The following is a 14,662-nucleotide window of genomic DNA, read 5'->3' on the forward strand; positions in this document are numbered from 1 at the left end:
CCTGACTGTGATATTATTATTGTGTTTCAGGTATTCCAAGATGGTGGTATCATCTAGCATCAGTGCTCAGAAGTACAACCCTGAACTGGTGTGGACCCAGAGGACGCCAGACCCAAAGATTGCTCAGATGAGTGACAAGTTGAGACACATCAGACAGGTGAGCTCATGTTGCTCTCTTCTCTGTGCGCTTCAAGTATTAATAAATTGATCATTGTTTGATATAATCCTTTGGGGCTGCCAGTTGGACTCAGTTCAGGTCTTACGTGGGACCAGATGTCTACAGAACACCCAAATGTTCTCAATGCCACACTTTTTTTCATAACGTGCTGGAAGAGCGAAACCTGTTTCATACATTCGCCACTAGTCTGTACACACTCTGCCAACTGATCATGTTATGGTCATAGAGACTAAGAATTTTCACACACTCGGGTTGGTAGCACTTATTATTACATGTAATAAATATCATTTTGATCTGTATTGATGATATTTGATTAGAATAATAACAGTAAGTTATTTATTAAATTGATCACCTAATCAATACAATAAGTCATTGTCTTGGATGATTGACATTGACCTATTAACTAAAAATGGTACATGTTTCGCTTAGTATGAAGGCATCATCAACCTCGGTAGCACTTCTCGACATTGCAAATTCTTTGAGTTTTTCCCCCGATGTTCATTAGCTTCCACTGTTTGCTTATTACATGTATTCAATGTGCGATTTTATACCAAAGAAGAATAAGTGGAAAAGCACTTTCAACTGTGGCTTGTAGGAAAAATATCAATTTATCAAAAAAGACAAACTGGTTCAGCGATGTAAAACATTTTGGGGAACTTTGAGTGTTGCGCATGGTGGAGCTACTGCACGTCATAGATCAGCTGAAATGGCTGCGTATGATGGACTGTTGGCCTATTGTTTGATTAGAGACAGTTAAAGAGCTTCTTGAAACTAATTCAAGGAGCCATTGATACCAGTGCTTTCCCTAGAAATTTTCGTCAGCTAGGTAGCAGGAATGAGCAGCCAGACGGAGATACTACGTAAAAATATTAATATGATCAAATTTCAGTTTATTCCCTTCTGTGCATTAACAGTAATATGAGACAGGTAAACATTAACTGTTATTATCACGAACAACATATAAGAGTAATTTGAACTTCTCGCGTTCTGCTGCTCGTTCATCATCGTGTAACACCGCTCGGTTGCTGTGGAGGAACGACGTGGTCGTCAAGATGAACGTTTGAACTCGGATGTAATTGATGCAATTATGCTGACAGTGATAAATAAACAGCGTTTACATTTTAATTTGGAACACTCAATGACTGAGATATGTATTGATGTTATGAAACTAACAGATAGCTTGGTTATGTTAGCCGGGCGGTCTGTATAAATGGCAGGCTGGTTGCGTCTATTAAAAAGGGCCTAGGGTGAACGCTGGGTATATACTTGGAAATAATTTGCAAAGGAAGAGAAATTTGAACCTTTTCTTTCTTTCATATTGGTCTATAGAGCAACAGAAAATTCACGGTCAAGACAAAAATTCGAATAAACGTTAACTTCCCATGCCTTGGTTTACGGCTGTATTAAAACAAAAGCGCATCGAAGCGAGTTCACAAACTGCATGGTTCTGTCATAGTCTTATAAATTCTGATCGTGAGACTTTTGTGAGTTAACACCGTGCTAGCTAACAGTTCCCAGGAAATCTTCGGATAAACGCAAGCATCTTAACAGGCTGCTGAATTTTTAATGCTATGTGTTCTTTTAATTGAGATTGAATAAACTGGGCCCTAGTGCACGTAACACCGAGTGCTATACATGTTTGTGACGTCATCCAGAATCGAGTGCTGGCATGGGATTCCACACTGCACAAAGGCATCTGTTAATGACTTCACGCAGAGCCAGAATGGGGTCCACTGAGCTAAAGCTGCTGCGGAATCCTGCTTGTTGAACCGGCTGGCCTGATTCTGTGTAACAAGAACTTCATGAAACAGAGAGTAAGCTTATAGGGCGATAGTTTTGGATATTATGAATACTTCCTTTTTTATGCAGCAATACTATCTTTACTTTATTCCATGATGCTGGGATTGAAGCATTGTGTAAACAAGAAGTGAAGATTTTATCCACGTGGTTTACTGTTTTATCACCTGTAAGCTTCAGAATATCAGCAGAGAGATCCATCATTACTGGCCACAGTTCTTTTCCTTGTCTATAGCACATCTGAGTATATCTGGAACATTAGTTACACTTTTAAGGTCAGGTACTATCAAAGTTTTATGTACAGTATATGTGTAATATCTAGGAGCAGTTCTGTCACGTTCGATGCTGCACATCACTGAATGTGAATACTATCGGCATCTGACAAGTAACAGAAGAAACATGTTCATTATCAAACTATTTATTATGCAGTACTTACAGTAAATGTGTAACTAAAGCACAGTTGCCCTTCTTCTTCTTCTTCTTCTTCTTTGTTTTGCCTCATGACTATCATAATATTCAGTCATCTAACCAATTCTTCCCTGTTTAAGCTTTCAATGTGGTTGCTCTGAGGTACTCTGTAGGCGGCCGTTCACCATGTCAGTCCATCGTGTTGGTACTCGTCCTCGTTGTCTGGTTCCCTGAACTTTGCCCTCAACAATCAACTTTTGAAGACTACCATCTCGACGCATTATATGTCCAAAGTAGCGTACGATCCGCTGGAAGACCTTACACGATAGACGAACTTTTATCTGAGGTTGGTTCAGGATTGACGTGTTCGTGTGATGAGCTGTCCAAGGAATCCTCAACATTTTCCTCCAGCACCACATTTCAAAGCTTTCTATCCATTCACGATCATGTTTGAGGATGGTCCACGTCTCTGCGCCATACAAGAATACTGAGAAGACTAGATATTCAATGAGCTTCTTTTTTGTATTGATGGTGATGTTATTATCTTTCCAGATCTTCCGCAGACAGATCATAGCTACCTTTGCTATTTCAATTCTTCTCTTTATTTCATCTTTGGAACCACCAGAATTGGATAATAAGGAGCCTAGATATAAATACTGATGTACAACTTCACAACCTCCAATCTGTTCGATATGTGAACTGTTGTTGTTCTTACGATCAACAATCATGATTTTGGTTTCCTCTTGATTAAGTGTAATCCAATTTCAAGGCTTGCTTCCTCCACTCTCTTGATCAGCTCTGTCAACTCCTCTTCAGATGATGCTATCAAGGTGGTGTCATCTTGCATCCCCCAATGGAAAATCCTTTGTCCCAGTTCTCATTGCATATTCACCATAGAGATTGAAAAGTAATGGTGACAGGCCCTGACGGACTCCACTTTGAAATTTCACAACAGCATCACAGTTGGCAAGAGTCCCTACGGACAGAACAGATAACAGCAGAAGACCATAGTAGTGCATGCTGAAACTGCCTCACCTAATTAACAGTGTGCAGAGTTATTTTGAAAGTGTTTGTACAGTCCCATGCAGGAGATGCGAGTGGACTCTTGTAACAGTTATTGTCCTTGCAGGTGGTGCTCAGTCAACTGACCCTGGCTCCTGAGTCTGATTCTTTCATGCGCGACATCGAAGGAAGCGGCAGCGGGCACGAACCCGATCGGCCGCGGTGGACGGACGACGAAGACACCGAGGACAGCTGGGTGGAGGAAGGCTCGGGATCTGGAGACCACTCTACGGATCGTCGTAAGCTTACCTGTTTTGTTGCTATTACCATAATACCTGCAGTGACAATACAAGACAAGCTGTCAGGTAGCAATAAGCAGACTTGGTTTTGAGAGAAGCGTGTCTAATGTCAGTCCCGACTGGCTCTTTATGAATGACGATGGTGATTTCTTGCACTACAAGAAACCTTGTTATCTTTTGCACTAATTAGAAATGCTTCAATCTATTCATTAAAGTCAATCATTATTACAAGTGTTGCAATTAAGCAACCGTCATAGAGCAAAGTTCTCGATTTTCTAACAGATGGGCATTTTTTGTAATCTTGTCAGGATTTGTTCACATTGGCCTACTTCAGATGAAATGATAGCATTTTTTATTAAAATCATTTATTCTCACATACACAGACGTATACAATACCCAATCATCAAACACATCAATTATTATTGTGTCACTTACAGGCAGTACATTACAGTGCAGTCCTGTAGAAAGGTAACTGAAAAGAAAAGAAAAACAAAAGCACTAAAGAAACTGCTCTTCTAGTTCTCAGATGAACAAAATCGATGATGATGATGATGATGCTTGTTGTTTAAAGGGGCCTAACATCAAGGTCATCGGCCCATAATGGTACGAAATGAAATAACAAAATATTCAAATTCATCCACTGACCAAAAAAATAAAAAATGTCATGAAGAATGAATGGATGGACATGAACCCTACAAAAAACAGAAACAAACAAACAAGCAAACAAACAAACAAACAAACAAAAACAGTGGATCAGACACAAAAGAGATCGTTAATAATAGTATTACTGACCAAGGGACCAGTTATAAAGCACAATGATGCTTGATGAAAAAGGGGTGCAAAATCCACGTCTAAGGCCCCACAGAATGGTACATATCGCAAGTAAAGTAGATCCATGGTATTTGTCATGTTGGGGTACTAATCAAAAGTAGCGAAGACTCACGGTGCTCCACACAAGATGGTACTACTCACAAGTATTGTTCTTCATATAGGTAACGCAAACCTATGGTGTTTATCACACAATGGCGCCACTCATAGCCAACGCAAACCGATGAGGTTCCTCACCTAGGTGTACTAAGCACAGGGACTCGCACTATCCTGTGGTGTTCTTCACATAGTGGGTACTAATCACAGGCAGCGCAGACCCACGGCGTCGCTCATATAGTGGTACAACTCACCCGTAACGCCCAGACCCGCGGTGTTGCTCACATGGGTACGACGCACGGGTACTGGAAACCCACAGGAGGACCCCCTCTTGCTGCTACTAATCACAGACCTATTTTGTACCTAATATAGTGGTACGCGCCACGTGGGAGTATCACCTCTCCCCCTGCTACGCCAGCGTAGTAGGTTCGTGGAAAGGTAGCAAAACAGCTGACACTCACGACACTGCATGTGTTGGGTCGATTGGGTTGGCAGCAATGTGGCGTGAAGGGATTGCTTATCGTTATTCCGTTGTTTTAACTGAATTTGGAGTTTGTGTGTTGTGAAAGACAGGTTTTTCTTGATTGTGAACACATTATTTGTGTATATTTCAGACAAACGGTCAAGTTCAGAAAAGTGAGCATTTCTGACACGTTCTGCTCTTTGAGTTTAACCGAGGATCCAGTGCAGCAGGAGCTGCGAAGTGTACGGGAATGAAGCAGTGCTGAAAGAACAGTACAACGATGGTTTAAGTTGTCTGGTGATCTGCGTTCTGTAAGACCTTCAGATTTTGATGACAATCGCTTGAATGAGTTGCTTCGTCAAACAACGCAGGAAATGGCGCAAGTTTTTGAATGTGATCAGTCAACTATTGTTCGCCATTTGCATTCAGTGGGTAAGGTACAGAAATTGGGTACCACATGTGCTAAGTGACAGTAACATTGCTTGCCCGGCACTGGTTGGTTTGTGACAGACACCAACATTGTCACCGGTGACGAGAAATGGTGTCTGTGTGTCAACATGAAGAAGAGGCTCAGCCCAACTCTCCGTGCCAAGGATAGCGCCCATCCACGAAAAATCATGTTTTATGTTTGGTGGAAGCATTCTTCATCATGATCATCTGGGCTCTTTCTCATCTCATCTTTCTCATCCTCCGTATTACCCTGACCTTGCCCCCTCAGATTTCCATCCTTTCCGCTCTCTTTCTAACCACATTCAGGGGCAAGTGTTTCCTCGTGAACTGGTATCGAGAACTTTGCTCTATAATACCAATATAATGGTCCGTTATTGGACATTATAAATTTTCCAGCTAACTCATTCTTGGTTGCCTGCGTTTCGCCCTCGTGTGCTAAGTTAGGCTCGTCAGTTGGGACTTAGCACACCACCCAAGACGCAAGGCTAGTGCATACCGTGGAGGCCACTGCATAGGCTATTTGAAGCCACCAGCAGTGCCAATGCACTATGAGAGCTATGTCTCATTTCCAAAACTAGATGCCTGCCTGGCCATCAAATAGCCTATGCAGTGGCCTCCACAGTATGCACTAGCCTTGCGTCTTGGGTGGTGTGCTAAGTCCCAACTGACGAGCCTAACTTAGCACACGAGGGCGAAACGCAGGCAACCAAAAATGAGTTAGCTGGAAAATTTATAATGTCCAATAACGGACCATTATATTGGTATTATAAATTTACTCATTCAGGACAAATATTTTAGGTTCCCTATGGGAATCAACATCTGCATCAACTTTGCTCTATGACGGTTGCTTAATTGCAACACTTGTAATAATGATTGACTTTAATGAATAGATTGAAGCATTTCTAATTAGTGGAAAAGATAACAAGGTTTCTTGTAGTGCAAGAAATCACCATCGTCATTCATAAAGAGCCAGTCGGGACTGACATTAGACACGCTTCTCTCAAATCAGCCAGTTCACTGTCACTGTCTCGTGACCAATGGCTAACAGATTTCTTCCAGTCAAAACCAAAACAGTTGTACAGGCGAGGCATTCAACTGGTACCTGAACATTGGCAGGTCATAGAGACTGGAGCTGAATACATCTCTGAGTGATTGTGAGTTACATTGCGGGACAGTAACAGTAAAATAAAATATAAGAACCGCACAAACTTATGCATCGACCCAATATGTACATGAAGGACAAGTTGCTGTATTTCAGGTCATACAGTATTGTGTAAAATACCAGTGTTTAAACAAGGACAAGTCTGAGAAATCAAATTTTTTATATCACAAGTTGCAAAAATAATGGAAGGGCAGTTAGAAGAGGAGCAGTACAGCAGATCAATGGTGGAAACGATCTTTGGTATGAGAAAGTTGTTGGAAAAATTTAACTGTATTTAAAACTGGCTATTCTTGAGCTCAGGCAGTGGTTAGAGGAGAAATTCTCACTGGGACTATGTTTAAGTGGGGTAGCCTTGTACTTCACAGACACTTAGCAATCTATGGTGGTGACAGAGTTCCACTTCCATTTGACAGGCCAAGGACTCTGGAAATAATTTGGTGAACAGAACAGAATTCGATGGGGAGAAAGAAAGAAGTTAGAACTGGTGAACTGACACTAAGGATACGATGAAGACCCAGTGCAGTGGATTTGGTCAAAACTAGCGAAAAGAAAACTGCCAGGAACTGGACTCGGGCCTCCTATAGGTAAAAGAAACATATAAGAGACGCAAAGAAAATAAAACATAACAGTGACAAGGGTAAGAACTTAAATTTATTATGAAAATCAAATCGAAAGAAAATAGCATAAGTAAAACGGGGGCCGAAAATCAAATGGGTAATACAGTATTAATAATATGTGGCCCGTGATTAAAATACACCAGACACAATGATAATAATACCTTCGCAAACGCTTACCTTCGTAAAGGACGTGAAGAAAAGTTTAGCATAAAGATATGGCATCTATACCAATTAGCTGAAGCAGATGAGTTTAGACGGTACAAAACATTTCTTTATAGCACGTCAGGTCAAAACAATCATAAGATTAGAGAGTAATAGCCTCACATAATAACGTACTCTCATTCGATTCCACCGTCAAGGCATCAAGACTCTCAACAATAATAATCACATCCCCCGAGAATGCAATAACATTAAGTAAAAAGAGCATAAATAGAGAAGAGGGAAGGGTGCACCGAGCTCTTAAAATTCAACCAGAGAGAAAAAGCAAAAGGGGCGGTTACCATAGTTTCACGCAACACAACAAGAAAATATGGAAAGGCAACCCTCAAGGAATAAAACATATTAAACTAGAAAATAAGTAAGGAAACCCAATGACGGCGATATGAAACGATCAATAAACAGGTAAATTAAGCACAAAAGGTAGCACGAATCAAAAGTCGGAACCACCCACGCTCACACAGAGACCAAGAGGTTAGGTTGTCGCAAATAAAGAAACATATAAGAGTGTCGACGTACAGCACATAATAAATAAACAACCGCTCTCGAGCTCAGACAATATGAAACAGAAAGTGGTCCATAAAAAGAGACGGAGTGTCTTCAACACCAAAACACACAGAAGCAGGCAAATCGCGTAGTTAGCTTGAATTCATACCAGATCAATGAAATGGACATGAATTATACAGACCACGCGATAAAAAATAATACGACATGAGCTCAAGCGGAATGTTAATATTTTTTTTTTGCTAGGGGCTTTACGTCGCGCCGACACAGATAGGTCTTATGGCGACGATGGGATAGGAAAGGCCTAGGAGTTGGAAGGAAGCCGTGGCCTTAAATTAAGGTACAGCCCCAGCATTTGCCTGGTGTGAAAATGGGAAACCACGGAAAACCATTTTCAGGGCTGCCGATAGTGGGATTCGAACCTACTATCTCCCGGATGCAAGCTCACAGCCGCGCGCCTCTACGCGCACGGCCAACTCGCCCGGTGAATGTTAATAAAGCGACATGGGTAAAAGGTCTCGGTCGCACACAGCAAACAATCTCATACATACACATGAATCCGTGCTACCTTCTATTCTCAAAATAAACATAGTGAATCAGTAAAAGAAATCAAGGTTAACACACGAATAAATCAGAAAAACACGTAATGAGGGAAGCCTTTATAACCCAACTAAAAGAAGATTAAAGAAAAATAAATACCTCGATAATATAAGCAAACAGCATACTCAAAAGGTTGAGATGTGTCCAAAGACATCTTGAATTTCTTAAAATATCTTTTATAAGCCATAAAGGCGACTTGAAAATCGAATCCCTCCATCTTCTCAAGTCGAAAAGATCTCAAAAAAATCCATCAGAAAGATAATCCCACAAGACGGGGCAGAAAGAAATGCTTTGACCTATCCTATCGTATAAGACACCATCTGTCGGAATAGAGAAGGATTACATAGTGGTAACGACACATGATGGGAAAGAGTAATAGTTGATAGATACTAGAGTTCGCTAGGAACGTGAAGACATCAGAAAAGTAAACGTACCATAAAATGATATGGTGCGGTAGACTGGCCAAGTCAGCAAAGACGATGTGCTAGGTATGGGGAGATACTGAGGAAGAGAGAGGAGGTGGTGTTCTTAACAGGTGTGAAGAGGAGAGCGTCCATCAGGAACACCACAGCACACAACATAGTTTCTGTTGATGTGTTTTGTCACATATGCAGGAGCAGATGAGAGAGGGACTAATGAGCACTAATTGGAAATACAACTGGAAGGATACAAGAAGGTGATAGGGAGATATTCTAAAAGAACACGAAGTGTTTACTGGACTTCTGTGCTAGTATGAGATAAGCAGTTGCAAATTCATTCTTCAATTATAAGGCTTATCACCGTTACCTATGGGAGAATAGCAGCACCAGATCTATAACAGACTGAGTAGCTCAGACAGTAGAGCGCTGGCTTTGAGTTCTACGCAAGAGTTGTTACCAGGTTCAGTACAATAAAGAAACAAGCCTGTTAGATAAAGGTTGCCAAAAACGTCACCCAGATAACAACATAAAACAACTAATCACTGACGATGAAATTGCATGTGACAACATCGAGACATGATAAGAAATGAAGCACTAAATATAATCAAACTAAAAAAACTCAGCAAACCAACCAAATTTTAAAACTCAAAGCGAGTTACTAAAAAGCATTATAAGCAAAATAAAAGAAGTGATAATCTAATAGTCAAGCCCGCTTCTGACCATGATCGTTAAGGCATCGAAGTCTAAATGGTCTGACACCATGGTTAGCTGGTTCAAGCCCCGTTGGTCAAAAAAAATTTCACCGGCAGGGTAGGGGAGGTGAAGGTATACAATTCCTAATCACTAAATTGAGTGCCAAAAGCCTGGATTACCTCTCCGCAGTGCTCATATGGAGTGAGGGGATATGATTCTGTTGATGGTGATATGTCTGTCAGATGGAGACGTTAAGCCCTGAGCAGACAGGAGTAGGCTATGGGCTGGCACCAGATTTCATCCTCTCCCTTCCTACTATCTTATATCAGTTCATCCGGTCATAAAAGCCCACCCCACAACAATTCATCTCACCTTATACCTAACCTTATAGAGAAACGGGACAAGGGTTGGACAAACGCACAAAAGCAGATCAAGCGAACAAAACAGTCATTATGAAAAATGACAAATACAAACAAGCTGACTGATTCATCAGCAACAGTGGAATAAAGGAGATCAAAAGTGATCCAATGATTAAATTTCAAAGCAACAGAAAGCAAGCACTCGGGGAAAATAGATTTAACCCTCACCAAAGAAGGGGAAAAACTTACCATTTCAAACCCCAAATACACAAAGATACATGTCCCATCAGACCAACAGCCAATTCAAAAAACGATGGCTTGATTAAAAACACAGTAGATCACCAACATGTATACTAACATAACAAGAAGAGAGTCAGTCGATTAAAAACACCTAAATGAAAGCATTTCAACACAAGAAAGAGAAGAAATAATCAACCTTTTAAAAATGACCTTAAACCAAAAAAGTTCATGTTAAAAAAAGAATAACACTTTCATTATCAGGAATAACTGTGAACATATTCCTAAACAGCATCGAGAACAAGTTCTTAACTGACCGAAACTCCAAAGGAATTGTGCACTGGAGAGATACGTTGATAATGTGACAGATGCACAATGAAGTTCACAGTGGAACCAGAAACAAATGGGAAGATCAACTTTTTCGACATCACAATCAGTAGAAGATATACAGGAAAGACAACATGAAGTAGCAGTAGAAAACAACCACCATCCCAACACGGCAGACCGCATATTAAAAATGTAAGGAAGTCATGCTCATTCTTAGCCATATTTGAGTAATGTGTAGGAAGACAAACAGCTAGACGTGTTCGGCGCGCGCACCGACGAATTTCATTGGTTGCGACAAGCAAGGAATTGCATGAAAGAAACTTCTATTTCCATCTTCAAATCAATATTGAAACTTTGAAGGATGTCTAGTTAAACATCGGCTAAACATTGTTTATGCAATGGAAAATTGTGCTCGATTTAGACGTTGTTTAGGCTTAAAACTAGTCATCGTTTCTGTAATTGGCCCGCAGAGTTCTACAAACAACACCCATCACTTCACAGACATGAGCATAGATCTTAAAATATTGCACATTGAAAAAAAAATAAATGTAAAAATCTTTATACATAAAAGAGTCAGTAGAAATTCAGAACATGAAAACAGCCAACATACACACCTACAAGATTCACCGCTCTTTACTCTGCTTAACTAATCAATCTGCATTCAGTAAACCACAACATTCAATTTTATTATTTGCTAATTCTCATTAAAAAGCACCCAGAATATTTACACAACTGTCTAAAATACGATGATGATGATAATAATAATAATGTACTAGAATTACGGTTACACGTGGGTGAATGACACTTCTCAATCTTTGCAATATAAATTAAATCGCGTATCAACAAACGCAACCAATCAAACTCTATTAAAATGATATAATTTTTAAATTCATTAAACATCCCTGCAATCATTAACACTCCCAAGTAGGTACTGTAAGAGTGGACACTTCTGAGTAATATTAATCAATTCATAATTTTTTACATAAATAAATGTGTACAATTTGATAGAATCTGATTATTAAGTTCTTTTGAGAACGAAACATGTAATTCCAATTTAAATGTTTCTTTTATCAGGTGTTTTCTACATTTTTCTTTATTCATAAATTAGTTTGGAGAGAATGAAGAACCTAATGTTCTGCTCCCAAGCGTTGGCTGCCTCATTCTCAGACAGATCTTTGCTGATATTTTTCTCTTTTCATGCAGAGCCTACAGTGAAGTTGGCGAGCAGCACGAGCCGCCCCGTCGTCTTTGGCGGTACAGTGCCCACTCCCACCAAGACGGCGGAGGGCGCGAGCGGTTCTCCACGAGGCTCCGTCTTCCTCCTCACCGTCACCATCGTTTGCATCCGACTTGTTCCAGCGCTGCGCAATGGATAAAAGATTATGACACCGAGGGAGATAAAGTAAAAAAAAAATATATTAAAACAATATATATCATATATATATTAAAAAAAACAGGAAGGAGTTGGCTCTCTCTTGCTTGTGGTGATGCGAGCCTGTGCTACGGTTCAAGACAATGTCCTCGGCTATTACTGTGATGGCATTCTTCTGCTCTGTTCTGTCTCATTTGTGATTTCTTTTACATAACTTTCTTCTCCCAATGTAGTTCACGAAAGGAGAATGCCATTCGCTCGATTGTCACGAAGCATCAGGTAAGCAGGGTTGGTGCAATGGATCGTTGATGAATTAGGTCTTTTCGTTGTGAAAAGAGGGGAAAATGAAGAAGTGGAGTGAGTGTTCATATTCAGAACGTGGAATTGTTTGCGTTTCTCAAAATATTGTGAGAGAATTTTTGCGCTGTAGTCCAGAGTTGCCTAGCAAATGACTATTATATTCTACAAATGAGTGCATTTGACGCGACCTTGGCGCCGTATTTGTATTCATTTGTAGCACGCTTGTGGGTGCTTACTTCTCGCTGTTGGAAGCTCTCTTTTGTTCTGTTTATGTAAAATCATAAAAGACTGTGATTATACGACGGGACAAGTTTCATGGAGGACAGAAATTTTAACAGAATTAGTGTTTTAGACATATTTATTTATTTTGTATATTTTATCATGCCATAAATTATTGCCTTGTAATATGTTTTATTCTGTGGAGGAGACCCCAAGTCCTCAGAGATTTGCAGCCATTTTGTGGGTAATGTAGGTCTTTTAAACTGATAGACGGCACACACACCCACTCCCCAAGGCAGGTGAATTAACCAATGAAGGTTGAAATCCCCGACCAAACAGGGAATTGAATCCGGGACCCGCTGGACCACAAGCCAGAACGCTAACTATTTAGCTGTGGAGAAGGGCACTTCACCGTGAGAAACCACAAATGATAATCGCAGGACGATAAATCTGGGCTGTAAGGAGTGTCTCCTTGTGGTGTCCTGCTTTATTGTGGAGAATAATGAGTCGTCCGGAAATTCACAGTAGTAGTTTACATTCTCTAGAGGAAATGAACTAAAAAATGCCTGTGGAGAGCCAAAAAGCCATTGAGCTTTGGCTCTGTTCTGCACCTCCATACTTGTCTGTTTGGATTTTGTTATTTTGTTTTCCTTGGGTTCCAGTTTCGAACAAGAAATCTGCCAATCAAACACAGAATTTCAGCAGCTTTGACACGTTCCTGGTGAGAAACTTCCTTGCTCATTGTGCTACTGGCGAGAGCAAAGCCTCCCAATGTGTTGGCTGCTTATCTCTGAAGAAACAAGGTTAGCGTCGGCAAGGATTCTTCTTATTCTTTTAGTTGAAAATGTAATCTGGACCAAGTAAATTATGTTATATATATGAGAAGGAATTTGTTAATATAAGATTGGGCCTGTGATAAGAATGGTTAATGTGCCATGCAGAGGAAGTGTACAGAAAGAAGAATGTTCCTTTCTTTATGTTTTTAAAGGAATGGTTTGTGTACATACATAATGTTGCTGTTAACATCTCCTTGTTCTTGCTTCACTGTACATAATATTATAATATTACTATGTTGCCATACAGTTAACCCTTGTGCCGCATGGAACTGCTCTGCAACTTGTTCTCGTGCAGTGGCAGTATTGTGATATTTGTAAGGCCTACCCAAGTGTGTTTACTAAACAAAGTAGCAATAACTGTACATATCACAACTACAGTACAGCTTCATTATCTGTCGCATGTGGCAACCAGACAATTTGAAAGTTAAGGTGAGGGCTTGTCTTATGGTCGCAGTGTTTACAAAAATTGTCTTCCAAACCAGGTAATGAAGCCGTACTCTGTGGGACAATAACTAGACGACATATCCTGTAGTGGCGGACTGATGCACGCACACTGTAGGGAAGGAAGCTTTGAGAAGCTCCCTGAACATATCTCTAGCACCGATCATACGTGAACGTCAGTTCTGCCGAGCAGCTTCAGACATATCTCGTGTCCTGTTGAGCTAAGCAATAAGGTGCTCTCGGTGACATAACGCTACAGGAAGTGTGATGTTGCCCAGAACACTTGTCCTTTGATACTGAACATTTTTCTGCCATGGGCGAAGGGTTAAAGAGGTTTCCCCAGTAAATTGCTTTTGTATGCTCTGTTTAAACTAGTCTTGAGCATTAATGACAAGCTCCTGCTGTAATCCTTCAGTTTACAATAACAATAGAACTTTGTAAAATAGTAACAGACATCTGTTTATAGAATATATTAAAGTGAGCCTTTTTTAAAGATGTACGTCCTTGTTATTTCTTGCCCTTGTAAGCTGTATATAGAAAAATAGGAACATTGAATGGAACATTATATAGGACAAGTAGGATGACATGTCAGTGTGGGGAAAAAACTGACATAGTTCATTTTAGGATAAGAAGAAACAAGCTCATCAGGGAGCACTTACAGTGATGTGTTACAGTGTCGTGTGTTCCTTTTTTTATGTTCCTGTCTTTCAATATATGTCCTGATTTGTACTTTTGTGCCTTTATATTATTCACCTGTAAGTCTATTTGGTGACATGAACACGTGATCACCAAGGACCTCATAATTGCTTTAATACACAATATTATCTTTTGATATTCCC

General features: G+C 40.2%; 1 protein-coding gene across 1 annotated transcript in view; it reads left to right on the plus strand.

Annotated features, from left to right (window-relative positions):
- The window catches only part of dally (division abnormally delayed protein), a 139,389-nt gene extending 125,071 nt beyond the window's left edge, over window positions 1-14,318 (plus strand). The window contains exons 5-7 of the mRNA XM_067158530.2: window positions 31-157; window positions 3,513-3,684; window positions 11,859-14,318. Coding sequence (XP_067014631.2) covers window positions 31-157; window positions 3,513-3,684; window positions 11,859-12,031 — 472 coding nt within the window. The 3' untranslated portion in view covers window positions 12,032-14,318. The remainder of the gene's footprint in view (window positions 1-30; window positions 158-3,512; window positions 3,685-11,858) is intronic.
- The last annotated feature ends 344 nt before the right edge of the window (window positions 14,319-14,662 follow it).

This window comes from Anabrus simplex, chromosome 14 (assembly GCF_040414725.1).
Source record: "Anabrus simplex isolate iqAnaSimp1 chromosome 14, ASM4041472v1, whole genome shotgun sequence".
NCBI lineage: Eukaryota > Metazoa > Arthropoda > Insecta > Orthoptera > Tettigoniidae > Anabrus > Anabrus simplex.